Source organism: Sardina pilchardus, chromosome 16 (assembly GCF_963854185.1).
Source record: "Sardina pilchardus chromosome 16, fSarPil1.1, whole genome shotgun sequence".
In the NCBI taxonomy this organism is placed as follows: Eukaryota; Metazoa; Chordata; class Actinopteri; order Clupeiformes; family Clupeidae; genus Sardina; species Sardina pilchardus.
The window spans coordinates 27,625,698-27,640,624 of NC_085009.1; the positions used below are offsets into that span (position 1 = coordinate 27,625,698).

The window sequence follows — 14,927 nt, forward strand, 5'->3', positions numbered from 1 at the left end:
ACACACACACTAAGATTATTTTAAAATGGACAGTCATCTTTAAAATGGAAATGAAGATGAAACATTTCTCCTTTATCTCTACAGCCTGTATCACTGCAGTATTGGAGAGGAAGGCTTCAGAGCTCTTGCATCAGCACTGAGATCAAACCCCTCACACATGAGAGAGCTGCAGCTGAGTGGGAATAAAGCAGGATATTTAGGAGTGAAGCATCTTTCTTCTCTTCTGGAGGATCCCAACTGTAAACTGGAGACACTACAGTGAGTATCACAAGACCAAATACTGAGTTGCTGTCAGTGAATCTGACATTGTGTTTTATCTTCTTGATCTCTTTTTCTCACTCAAACTGTGACTCAGTCACTCTGTCACTCACTTACACACTACAGTAGACTTTTAAAACTGCATATTGTTTTCTGGTGCTTTGACTAAATCCTTTGCTTCTAGGCTCTCTGACTGCAGTATCACAGAGAAGGGCTATGCTAGTCTGGCTTCAGCACTGAGGTTAAATCCCAAATACCTCATAGAGCTTGATCTCAGAGGAAATGATCCAGGGAAATCTGGAGTCAAACTGTTTATAGACCTAAAGGAGGATCCACAGTGTACACTGAGGAACATCCAGTAAGTGTATGTCTGGAAGAACAGTTTACAGTCCAGTTGTGTGTGAATGATTATCAAAGGCTTCACATGGAGATATTTTATGAAGATGGTGAAACTTCAGACTGCGGGCTGTTATGATGGAAACACCTTCTGTAGAGATTCAGTCTCTACTAGCCAGACATGAACATGATATTTGAAGAGACCAGATAAGTTAAGATCCTGCAGAGAAAACTGGACCTGTGAGATTTAAAGCTGCAGCACCAGGCCAACCAGATAAATGAATTACACACACATAAATGGGTAGCAATACACCCTAGGCCCTGAAAACAGAATATGTAGCAGGTCATCATTTCATTATTACTCGATTGTCTGACTTGCCAAAAGTCTTTGAGTCTTTCTATGCCCACATCAGTGTAGTTTATGTCAGCTGAGATGAAAGGTGTGTTGTCCTCCTTATGTGTCCAGGTTCCTGAAGAGTAGTGCTGCTGAGGAAGCCTGTGCTGCTGTGGCTTCAGCTGTGGGTTCAAACCCCTTACTCATGACTGAGCTGGATCTGAGTGGACGCATACCAGGAGTCTTCGGAGTGACTCAGCTGTGTGCTTTACTGCAGGATCCCCACTGCACACTGCAGACATTACAGTTAGTAGATGTTTGCATTCCCTTCACTTAAAACAGCTGGGGTTGAAGGTGGTGTTGCTTATGTTACAAAATCAATCATAATTGTTTGCTTAATTACACTGACATTAAACTGGAGAAATCTGAAAATAGACTTTTCGGTAACACTCCATAATAAGGGTTCTTAGTAAATAGCAAACTAATCATTAACTAACCCTTTGTTAATATTTGTTAATTGTTACTAAAATATCTATTTGTCACAAGTTAATGTTTTTTCATCATTAATTAAATATTAGTTGTCTGCATATACTCTGTATGTTAATGTTTTCACAAATAGAAAACAATCTATTAACTAATATTGTAATAATATTTGTTAATAGTTAACTAAATGTCTTTTTGGCACAAATGTAGTTAGTTCTTACATCATTAAATGTTAAATGTTTATTTAAAAACTATATGTTAATATGAAAGTTAATGACATATTATTATTTAACTAATTGTTATTAAACTGTGTTTCTGCCTTACCCAATATGAACCACACTCCTTATAGGACCCTTGTAGTAGTTGGTTAAGCTTAATTAATATATTAGTAATATATAACTATCAGTATGGAGGACCCTTCTAATAAAGTTGGTTAAGTGTAATTAAGAATTCTGATTCTTGAGAATTTGCCTAAAACAGGTTTTAATTTTGAAAAAAAAAAGTTAGTTAAATTACAAAATCTGAAGGTATGTCATTATAGACCAAGGTCTTAGCTGTTCAGCAATGTACCGGTGCAACCTCCCCTTTTTGTATTTTTTTCATAAAATAGGCATTTTTCCTAGCCTGGCTAACGCCTCCCACTTCTCAAATGAGACGTGGTCTGGCAACCAGACGTTCATTTTCTCGTATTTGAAAAAATGCCCAGATCCGTTCATTGGGCGCCACGGATGTCAATCAAATGTGTCTCTGCATAGCTCTTCATGGTCTTGCTTTCTCCCCTGTTCTGTGATTGGCCTCCAACATCAGGCGAACATGGGGGCGTTAGTTTCCAGACTGCCTTAGCAGCGTGAAAGAAATCACCGCGCAAGGCAGTATGGGAAACCCAGGCTACATTTTTCCAGTACTTATACAACGTTTTTTTAGGCCTAAATAGAAAAAGTATGCTTTTTTAATCCAACAACCATATTTTTGAATTAAAACAGACTATTACTTTAATAACTACACCACTGAAGAAACATATTGTAAGCATATTTGTTTAAAACAAATAAAAAAATGAATCTGACGGTGTTGACAGTGGTTTCATTACAACATAAAATTCCAAAATGAGTACCACTAAAGTCTTGCTTGACAACTTTATTTAACTATTTGGTCCAAAAAGCCTCCGTTGAGGACCATTTGGAGGCTTTTTTCACCACCGTTAAGCAGAAAACCTGACGGTGGGTGACATCTGACGGTGGTGACAAAAATCTACTCTTTCACATGATATGCATGAATTGTTCACATTATCCACCCTGTTTGCATCCTATTGCTGGCTACTTCAAACCTCTTCTTAAAAAGTAAACATTTATTTTATAATCTAATCTAATATTTTGTATACAAAAGAGACGGTGTTGACATGTTATGGTTGTGACAGTAGCAGTGTCCAAAAATATGAACAACTTTAAGAGAAAATAGCAAACTAATGGGAGCTTGAGTGATCTTAAAGCATGCAGTACGGCTGAAGGTTTGAAAATGAGGTCCTCAAGAATGTAGTTGACCTTGTAGTTGCCTGATTTTATTGCCTTTTATAAATATCTGACGGTGGTGACGAAAATGTGGGACACATTTTGAGCAGCCACGAAATAATAGTAAATATTGCTCAAAACGTACTGTTTGGAGTTTCTAATACATAATACAATGTACTCTTTCATGTGGTAAAGATATCATTAAATTAAATGATTGCTTTTAGTGTTTTTAATCAAGTCAAAATGATTATCTCCTATTCGAGGACAACTGATTTTGTAGGGTATGGGCCAGCATATAATCATTAAATTAATACAAAAATAAAATAAACCTTTAAAAGAACCTCACATTTGTGCAAAGGACCCCCTGATTATAACCTTGATTCTTTTTGTTCATGGAAATGGTATTAATTTCCAACAGAATCAGCACTTTTCTTAGTGAGACATGTTTTAGGCAAATTCTCAAGAATCAGTGTATATATATAACTATTAGTATGGGGGACCCTTATAATAAAGTTGGTTAAGCTTAATTAACACTTTAGTAACATATAACTATCAGTATGGAGGACCCTTATAATAAAATTGGTTAAACGTAATTAATGTATTAGTAATATATAACTATTAGTATGGGGAACCCTTATAATAAAGTTGGTTAAGCTTAATGAATACATTAGTAATATATAACTATCAGTATGGGGACCCTTATAATAAAGTTGGAACAGTAATTATTAATCATTTACAAATATTTCTTATAACATTTATCAATGATAGCAAAAATTTTACACTGGATCTCTCTCACTGGAAATGAATGATCTCAGCAGTGTTGGGCAAGTTACTTCAAAAACGTAATATATTATGTATTACATGTTACTCTCATTTCAAAGTAATGTGTTACACTACAATATTACTGTCTTTGAATTGTAAAGCATTACACTACTACTGCATTACTTTTGAGTTACTTTCATATAAAACTTTAATATATATATAAATATATTTTTTTATGTAGCTTATTATGCTTGATCCAGCTTAATCATAGGCAGATTTTTTTTAAACCGACAAAGGGTTAGTCTGATAAATTGCACTAGAGATACGGTAACTTTAGACCTAGCCTTCATTAAAATCAGTGCCCACTATATTATAACCAGTGTTGGGGAGTAATGCATTACATGTAATTGAGTTACGTAATTTAATTACAAAATAAATTTAACAGTAATATATTACAGTTACTGAGAAAAAAATGTAATTCAATTACAGGTACTTTGGACATTTTTCAAAATTACAATTTGAATTACATCTCAATAGTGTCAGCAAAACTTTGCAAATAATATTGTATGTAAAAAGAACTGTTTCCCTCCACGGCCATAGTTTGATTCGGGACCTTCTGATAGGCTCTATCACGTCTACAGCGCCATCAGCGTAGGCCTACATGCCTGCCTGTGAACGTGTTATGATTATCATTATATTATCCTCACAAAAAATGTGATGCTAATTCATGTATTGAATGCACTTGCTGCCTTGTGCACTTGTACAGAACTGCTCGGCAGCCTGTAGACCAGGGGTCGGCAACCTTTGAGACCTCCAGTGCCAACTTCAAAATTTCTAGTCAATGAGTGTGCCACTATCAACAATAATGGTTAAAAAACACACACAAACCACGGGAATATACTTCTACAAATTTGGAATTTTACTTTACATTGATAATGTGCTAATAAAATAAAAATGTAATTGTTATTATTATTATTATAGCCATGCATAACAAACGAAACGGCCACAACATTTTATAGGCAACAGCAGGCCTATTTAACTAAACCGTGTGGGCTGAGGCTAAAATGAATCATAGGCTATATGTCTCAATTACAAGGTATATCTTGCCTACCAGTCAGTGTGATCCCTGTCCTTGCTTTTCTTGGCTGAGCTTTTTTATCTGGGGTTCGTAGTTTGTCACTTTGTCAGTCTGAGATTATTTTTTTTTTGCTGATACTGGTGGCGCGTGCCAGTGATTATGCCTCGGCATGCCAGCAGTGGCACCCGTGCCATAGGTTGCCTACCCCTGCTGTAGACCAAGGCCGAAATCTTCGCATGGATTTGGGGACTATATATATATCATTCAAAAATCGGAAAAGTAATCAAAAGTAATTAGTTACGTTATTCAGAAAAAGTAATTCAAATAGTTACACTACTATTACATTTTGAACAGAGTAACTTTTAACTGTAACACATTACATTTCTAAAGTAACCTTCCCAACACTGATTATAACCTAAAGTCAAAGACCTGACAAGATACACTTCAGGAAGTAAGGAGACTTGTGGCAGCTACTATTTATTGCAATGTTTATTGGGTTTAACAGACGTTTTTGTTTGGATGACAGATTGACATGATGTTGTTATTTACAGCAGTGACAACCTGTTGAGGCAACAACACCTTACCTTGTCATTGCTAGTCTGGACGGGGGTCTTGCTAAAAGCTGGTGACTCCACTGCTGACAGCGGATGCATATATTCAACCATAGGCTACTCTTCCACAAGTCTCCTTACTTCTTGAGGTTCAAGTGGTATCGCAGAATGGAATAATTTATACCTGCTTTGTATAGTCTCCTCTCGTTTGCTTTCTTTTTACTCACGTAATGTTAGCCTGGTATCGCTCTAAACGTTTCGTGAAATTACTTGTGCTATTGCGGTAGATCTTTTGGTTTCGCACATAGTGCACTTAATATGTCCCATCCTCATATCTTTGTCTCTAACAAACTGAAAGTAATGAAAGTATGTCCATCTTGAACATGTACAATACTGTCCGACGTCGAGCCTGCTTCAGCTTCAGCCATCTTTTACAAATAAGAAAAAAACATTCTAGGCCTTTATTTGCGTGGATTGTTTCTCCTCTACTGATCTTGCGTGGCGATTGTATAAAAACAAAACACCACTTAATTGCAATGTAACTTGCGTTACTGACCTTTGTACCGAGTTACATATTACCCATTTCGATTTTAGAATGCCTTACATTACCGCGTTACAGCAAAAAGCAATACATTACAGTAATTACATTACTTTTGTAACTCGTTACTCCCAACACTGGATCTCAGCACACATTGTTGGGAAGGAGGATGAAAATACTTTATTCATAAAGTCAAAGAACTCTCAAATAGCTTTTTGTTTTCTACTGAAACACTGACCACTGATGGTTAACCTGATGGTCTCCTGGAACACTGACCATGTAAACGCAGTCAATGATTGGCCTAGTTAAACTGATCAAAAAAGATTGACTAGAATGACAACAGAATGTATACAATATTAAATAAACAGAGAAAGAGCGAGTGGGTTCAACCAGAGAGTGAGAAAAAGAGAGAAAGACAGAAAGTGTTAATGAGGAAAGGACTTGGAAATGGAAATGTTGGTTTTGGATGGAGTTGATTAGGCTAAGTGGCGTCGGTTAGCACACCCGTGATCGAAGCAGTTTCTTCCTTTAATTTCTTTTATTGCGTTGCCTTCAACAATTGCCATAGAGCAATAAAGGTATGTGTGGACTGTAAGGAACCAAAGAAGCCATCATTAGTAATACGGTCACTGTATCACATAATCACTGTCTAATAAACAAGGCAGGCCACATGTTAAACTAAGCACCCCATTTGCATCCAATGCTCATTGGCAATTTACTGTCTCATAAAGATAGTCTAAATGAACTGAATAGCTGATATCTTTGTTATATTCTATGAACATAACCATATCTCAATCACACACACAACATAAGACAGGATACATGCATTGACATTACTAACCGGTACATCTAGTTTTAGAATGGACAGTCATCTTTAAAAAGGAAATGAAGATGAAACATTTCTTCTTTATCTCTACAGCCTGGATAAGTGCAGTATTGGAGAGGAAGGCTTCAGAGCTCTTGCATCAGCACTGAGATCAAACCCCTCACACATGGGAGAGCTGCAGCTGAGTGGGAATAAAGCAGGAGACTCAGGAGTGAAGCATCTTTCTTCTCTTCTGGAGGATCCCAACTGTAAATTGGAGAAACTACAGTGAGTATCACAATAAGACCAAATACTGAGTTGCTATCAGTGAATCTGACATTGTGTTTTGATCTCTTTGATCTCTTTTTCTCACTCAAACTGTGACTCAGTCACTCTGTCACTCACTTACACACTACAGTAGACTTGTAAAACTACATATGGGCTCAATCCCAATGTCAGCCCTAAAGACTAGGACTAAGGACTCACAGACTTAAAGGGATAGTTCGGATTTTAAGACACGAAGTTGTATGGGTTCCCTGTCAGCAACGTAGTGCATCAGCACTGACTTACCCCCGACAGCGTCCTGTGAGCTGAGATCCAGCCGGTTTTAGATCGTTTTTGATGCTGAAAAAAGTAGTCCGGCAAGTTTCTGGGGTCACGAAAGTAAAGTGTTTTTCTTCTCAAAACCATATGCGTTCAACAGAGTGATATATTTGCACCACAAAAACGTTGTCCAGGAAAAATTCAAACCTCGTTATCACTTACTTATTTTTCGCGATTCCTATCACTGCGCGCTACTGACAGCTGGACAACGTTTTTGTGGTGCAAATATATCACTCTGTTGAACGCATATGGTTTTGAGAAGAAAAACACTTTACTTTCGTGACCCCAGAAACTTGCTGAAGAAAATAGTCCGGCATCAAAAACGATCAAAAACCGGCTGGATCTCGGCTCACAGGACGCTGTCGGGGGTAAGTCAGTGCTGATGCACTACGTTGCTGACAGGGAACCCATACAACTTCGTGTCTTAAAATCCGAACTATTCCTTTAATTGATTTCAGGTGCTAAGTGAGTGAGTGTGTGAGGCCACATGGGCTCAGATAGGTATTTTGGGATTGGGACAGCACTTCACAAGATCACATGTACCTTGGTGATGTTTACTAACAAAGACGTTGCTAACATTTGCACCATGCACGTGTGTGTCGTGCGTGCTGTTGTTAACCTTCATTTCCGGATTTTTCTATGATCTCGGCGGTAAACGTCACAACACTTTGAACTGTGGGTAATTCCCTTAGGTTACAGTAAGTCTGCACCGATGCAGACTCACGGAAAGGGCTCGGTAAGTGTGTACTCAAACCCTCACGCCCGTTGTAATTCGACATTGGGACAGCCCTAAACCCTTACGAATTTCGTGAGAACGCGCACCAAAGTCCGTGAGTTTGTGAGTCCGGACATTGGGATTGGGCCATTGTTTTCTGGTGCTTTGACTAAATCCTTTGCTTCTAGGCTCTCTGACTGCAGTATCACGGAGAAGGGCTATGCTAGTCTGGCTTCAGCCCTGAGGTTAAATCCCAAATACCTCAGAGAGCTTGATCTCAGAGGAAATGATCCAGGGAAATCTGGAGTCAAACTGTTTTTAGACCTGAAGGAGGATCCACAGTGTACACTGAGAAACATCCAGTAAGTGTATGTGCATGAAAAACAGTTTACAGTCCAGTTGTATGTGAATAATTATCAAAGGCTTCACATGGAGATATGTTATTAAGAAGATGGTGAAACTTCAGACTGCGGTAGACCCCGAAGCCATTTGTTTTGAGAATAACGGCTGGCTGATGAAGTTATTGGCTGGCTAGCCGGCTCAGCCAAAACCTAAATGGCTGCTGCAGCCGCCAAATTTTTAATGGCTGATAATGGCTTAAATTGCCTCTTCATGCCTACAGATGTCTATGTTGTATCTCAATACACCATGTTATTATATCATTTTTAACACAGTTCTGCACATTTCACTTCAATGTAGACTGAAGCATGCATTGTGCCAAAGTTTATCAGATGGCGGCTCAATTTGGCTTACAAAATTATTGGCTGGCGGCGGCTGAAATTCTAAATGGCGCAAATGGCGGCGCGTGGCGGCGGCTTCGGGGTCTAGACTGCGGGCTGTTATGATGGAAACACCTTCTGTAGAGATTCAGTCTCTACTAGCCAGACATGAACATGATATTTGAGGAGACCAGATAAGCTAAGGTCCTGCAGAGAAAACTGGACCTGTGAGATTTAAAGCTGCAGCACCAGGCCAACCAGATAAATTAATTACACACACATAAATGGGTAGCAATACACCCTTGGCCCTGAAAACAGCATATGTAGCAGGTCATCATTTCATTATTACTTGATTGTCTGACTTGCCAAAAGTCTTTGAGTCTTTCTATGCCCACATCAGTGATGTTTATGTCAGGTGAGATGAAAGGTGTGTTGTCCTCCTTATTTGTCCAGGTTCCTGAAGAGTAGTGCTGCTGAGGAAGCCTGTGCTGCTGTGGCTTCAGCTGTGGGTTCAAACCCCTTACTCATGACTGAGCTGGATCTGAGTGAGCACATACCAGGAGTCTTGGGAGTGACTCAGCTGTGTGCTTTACTGCAGGATCCCCACTGCACACTGCAGACATTACGGTTAGTAGATGTTTGCATTCCCTTCACATAAAACAGCTGGGGTTGAAGGTGGTGTTGCTGATGTTTTTACAAAATCAATCATAATTGTTTTCTTAATTACACTGACATTAAACTGGAGAAATCTGAAAATAGACTTTTCTGTATCCTTTCTTTTCCCATAAAGTGCAGTTTTGTGAAATGTACACAGTGTGTTCAGTACAGTGAGGTTCATTGTAAGATGTTCTGATGTGTATCAGTGATGGTGATGCAGCTGTAGCAGCAGCTGTAAAGGGGGGTGAGTGATGAATCTGATGTGTATCAGTGATGATAATGCAGCTGTAGCAGCAGCTGTAAAGGGGGGTGAGTGATGAATCTGATGTGTATCAGTGATGATAATGCAGCTGTAGCAGCAGCTGTAAAGGGGGGTGAGTGATGAATCTGATGTGTATCAGTGATGATAATGCAGCTGTAGCAGCAGCTGTAAAGGGGGTGAGTGATGAATCTGATGTGTATCAGTGATGATAATGCAGCTGTAGCAGCAGCTGTAAAGGGGGGTGAGTGATGAATCTGATGTGTATCAGTGATGATAATGCAGCTGTAGCAGCAGCTGTAAAGGGGGGTGAGTGATGAATCTCACTGAATGGAAACAAGATTTGTTTTCATGAGATGACATCACATTTAAAAAACTGCTGAATGTACAGTATGCTACTTCACTTCGTTGACAGTTAGTCTTTGCACTAGTCGCAAAGACACAATGTTTGATTGTCCAAAAAGGAAAGATAAAGTATTTCTCCTACTTCTCTTTACAGCCTGTATCACTGCAGTATTGGAAAGGAAGGCTTCAGAGCTCTTACATCAGCACTGAGATCAAACCCCTCACACATGAGAGAGCTGCAGCTGAGAGGGAATAAAGCAGGAGACTCAGGAGTGAAGCATCTTTCTTCTCTTCTGGAGGATCCCAACTGTAAACTGGAGAAACTAGAGTGAGTATCATAAGACCAAATGCTGAGTTGCTATCAGTGAATGACAGTATGTGTTTTTTTTCTTTTCATTTTTCTCATGTACTCACAAATTATTTAACATGTCAAATTAGATTTTTTATCACTAACACACACACACACACACACACACACACACACACACACACACACACACACACACACACACACACACCACTGAGTCAGTGAGTCACTATCTCATTCACTTACCCAATCACTAGCTTTTTTCAGACGCACATTCTGCGATTATTGCTTGCCGCTTTTCTGACAGTAGCGGACATTCAGACATGAAGCATATATGCGCAATGTATATGGCCACATGTTGTTCACATCTAATGTAGAATTTCCGTCAATAGTTCGCTGGGCAGATAATGATGCCTTATAAATGCGGCCGCGCTGTAAGCTGTGAATGCCTGACAGCGGAAGAATGTAGTTTTTACACCGGGATAGGTTATGGACGAGGCTATAACCTTGCTGCATTACCTGCAACGTGTTAGAGAGATGGAACTCTTCAGCGACATCTGGGCGCTTTAAATACACGTACAAATTCACTTGATCATCACTGACAAGTGCAGATTTTTTCCGCGATTGCATTCACATAGCAGCTGTGGCGGCAACATTGTGGAAACGTGACTAGGTCGGCAGCAGGAAAAGTTCCGGTAGTAGATATACGGACATATGCATTCAGACAGACACGCACACACGCACACACACACACACACACACACACACACACACACACACACACACACACACACACACACACACACACACACACACACACACACACACACACACACACACACACACACACACACACACACACACACACACACACACACACACACACACACACACACACACACACACACACACACACACACACACACACACACACACACACACACACACACACACACACACACACACACACACACACACACACACACAGATTCACCACTAACTGTAGGCAAACTACTGATCCATTCACTCAGTCACTCCTGACACAAACACACATGAAAATGAAGATGAAGTATTTCTCCTGCTTCTCTCTACAGCCAGACATACTGCAGTATTGGAGAGGAAGGCTTCAGAGCTCTTGCGTCAGCACTGAGATCAAACCCCTCACACGTGAGAGAGCTGCAGCTGAGTGGGAATGATGCAGGAGACTCAGGAGTGAAGCATCTTTCTTCTCTTCTGCAGGATCCCAACTGTAAACTGGAGACACTACAGTGAGTATCACAAGACCAAATACTGAGTTGCTATCAGTGAATGACAGTGTGTTTCATCTCTTTATCTCACTCAAACACACACACACACACACACACACACACACAGATTCACCACTAACTGTATGTCCAACATGTACAGAACACATGAGGCAATAACTGCTTCCTCTTTGGTCTGTGTGTGTCCTTCAGCTGATCTGATTAACTGTTTCCTTCTTTCTCCTTCAGCCTGGCATACTGCAGTATAACAGATGAAGGTTTCAGAGCTCTTGCATCAGCACTGAGATCAAACCCCTCACACATGAGAGAGCTGCAGCTGAGTGGGAATAAAGCAGGAGACTCAGGAGTGAAGCATCTTTCTTCTCTTCTGGAGGATCCCAACTGTAAACTGGAGACACTACAGTGAGTATCACAAGACCAAATACTGAGTTGCTATCAGTGAATGATAGTGTGTTTCATCTCTTTATCTCACTCAAACACACACACACACACACACACACACACACACACACACACACACACAGATTCACCAATAACTGTATGTCCAACATGTACAGAACATACAGTATGAGGCAATAACTGCTTCCTCTTTGGTGTGTGTGTGTCCTTCAGCTGATCTGATGAAGTGTTTCCTTCTTTCTCCTACAGCCTGGCATACTGCAGTATAACAGATGAAGGTTTCAGAGCTTTAGCATCAGCACTGAGATCAAACCCATCACCCCTCAGAGAGCTCCTTCTGTATGGGAATCAGCTTGGACCCTCAGCACAGCAGCTGCTCTCTGAACTGAAGAAACATCCAAACTGTAAACATATAAAAATACTTGGACTCTAATGAATCCATCCTGTTGTGTTCCACCTGAATCATGTTTTTACACTGTGCATAAATAAGTGTTGCAGCACATTCATATTTGAACTAATATGTTTTAAAGTGACCTATGTAAATACAACTATTGTAAGTAATATTGTATGTAACCCACAGGGAAAATAGGGGAATAAATATTATGATCAAAAGTTAAATAGATAAATATAGCCGCAAGCGGCGATGGCGGGCCCGAGCACCTGCGGTGCGGACCCGTGACATTTGCGGAATCTAACAAAGCAACACGTACTTGTTGGTGGGCATGTGCATGAGCAACACACATGCCCACCAAATTGGGTTAATTTCCATCAATGTATGTGTCAACCACAACAGACAACAAGCTAGGTGACGCAATAGAGTCCCAAAGCCACACCCAAGACCAGAGCTCTGTCTATGACTAGTGGCAGCAATAACACACAAGCGTACCTAATTGTCGTGTATGTATGTGTCAACAATAATAGACAATGTACTAGGTGGCGCTATAGAGTCCCTAAGCCTCACCCTAGGCCAGAGCTCTATCCCTGACAAGCAGTAGCAATAGCACACATGCCCACCAAATGTGGTTCACTTTCGTGAATGTGTCAACCATAATGGACAATGTAGTAGGTGGCGCTATAGAGTCCCTAAGCCACACCCTAGGCCAGAGCTCTATCCCTGACTAGCAGTAGCAATAACACACATGCCCAACAAATGTGGTTAATTTTCGTGAATGTATCAACCACAACAGACAATGCGCTAGGTGGCGCTATAGAGTCCCTAAGCCACACCCTAGGCCAGAACTCTGTTTCTGACTTGCAGCAGTAATAACACACAAGCTCACCAAATTTGATTCATTTTCGTGAATGTATGTCAACCACAACAGGTAACACACTAGGTGGCGCTATTAGAGTCCCTAAGCCACACCCTCGGCCAGAGCTCTGTCTCTGAATATTTATAGCAAAACACATGCCCACCAAATTTGGTTCAATTTCGTGAATGTACGTGTCAACCACAACAGACAATGCGCTAGGTGGCGCTATAGAGTCCCTAAGCCACACCCAAGGCCAGAGCTCTGTCTTTGACTACCCTCTGCTACCCCCTACTGGCATTACCAGTAGGGGGTAGCAGACTACGCCACCCTGGGAATTGCACCCAGGGAGATATCAACCAATGAATACACAATTAGAATTTAGCACACAAGTTCGTTGACTAAGACACCAGAGGCAGAGTTCCAATAATAGGTTGTCTTTATTACAAGGATAAAAATGTCACAAACATACAAGACAACAAACAAGACAAGTTTCAATCATACCATGGGAGAGGAGCGTAGACAAGTTTATCAGGGCTGAGGCTTACCAGCAGGGGGCGAAATGCCAGGAGATGGATCCCAAAAACACCAGCCAGGCACTCGTGCTTGCACATACACACCTCAAAAAACAAGATATAGCACAATAGCAAAAATAAGTAGAAATCCCATTCAAGGGGCACACGTGAACCACACGCACAAAGGAAAAGGGGACACCTCCCCCTAGAGGATGTAACTGCCTCCCTGCCTGGAGCACTCAGCACCTAAGAACAGAGAAGAGGTGAAAACCAGACAACCATACACGAACAGCCAACACATGCACAACCAACACATGCACAACCACATGCAACACGAACTCATGCACAACAAACACATGCACAACAAACACATGCACGACCCACACGCGAACACAATGCCAGAAGGATAGATGTATTGGGCGGCTAAGCGGACCACTGATGATCCGCAGCAAATTCAAGATGGATACTAGCACTGGTGGGAGGCCAACGCACAGCATGCAGCAAATCAGAAGAAACAAAAAGAAAGAAAACCAAAATATAAGGACAAAGGGTGGCCTGCAATGGGATCACTAGCGATCTACAGCAGTTACAGAAGGCCTCCCACCAGTGTCAAAAACATAAATCAAAAGAGAACAAGACAATGACCAACATACAAGTAGAGAAAATAAAGAACAAAGAAAACCAACAGACAGACATAAATCAGGCTTCAATGGTTACATACGTGATGGCCTACTGGCTATCCACAGCTATGACGGGCCTCCTGCCAGGGGTTTAACATGTAGGTAATACAAGGCTAAGGCAAAACATTAAGCCAGATTCCTGAAGCTACCCACGTTTTCCCCAGGGCACAAATACACTCGCGCGCACACACACGTACACATAAATCCACTCACAGACATGCGTTAATGACACCGACAAGTTACAACACACACGGACAAGACAACATTTGTATCGAACTGTGGTTGCCGACGTCTTCGCCGTTATCTTCTGAGTAGTGGCCCGGTCAGGGCAGATATCGCCTCGGTGTAAGCAACGAATATGGCAAAAACAGCAGGAGACACAGATACGACCCGAAGTACCTAAAAGGCATACAGGACACCTCATTATTGCTAAACACAATGCTAAAAACAAGGGCAATAGGAATCCATGCAAGGAATACATACCAGGAAGTTGACAGCTTCCCACTTAGTCAGCGGCGAGCTCACGAAGCTCCGCTGAATGTTTGCCTCTACAATCCACGGACATT

General features: G+C 40.8%; 1 protein-coding gene across 1 annotated transcript in view; it reads left to right on the top strand.

Moving 5' to 3' along the window:
* LOC134059629 (NLR family CARD domain-containing protein 3-like) overlaps positions 1-12,352 on the top strand; it is a 130,091-nt gene extending 117,739 nt beyond the window's left edge. The window contains exons 24-28 of the mRNA XM_062516070.1: positions 443-616; positions 1,061-1,189; positions 8,157-8,330; positions 9,141-9,269; positions 12,169-12,352. Of these exons, the coding sequence (XP_062372054.1) occupies positions 443-616; positions 1,061-1,189; positions 8,157-8,330; positions 9,141-9,269; positions 12,169-12,352 (790 nt within the window). The remainder of the gene's footprint in view (positions 1-442; positions 617-1,060; positions 1,190-8,156; positions 8,331-9,140; positions 9,270-12,168) is intronic.
* The last annotated feature ends 2,575 nt before the right edge of the window (positions 12,353-14,927 follow it).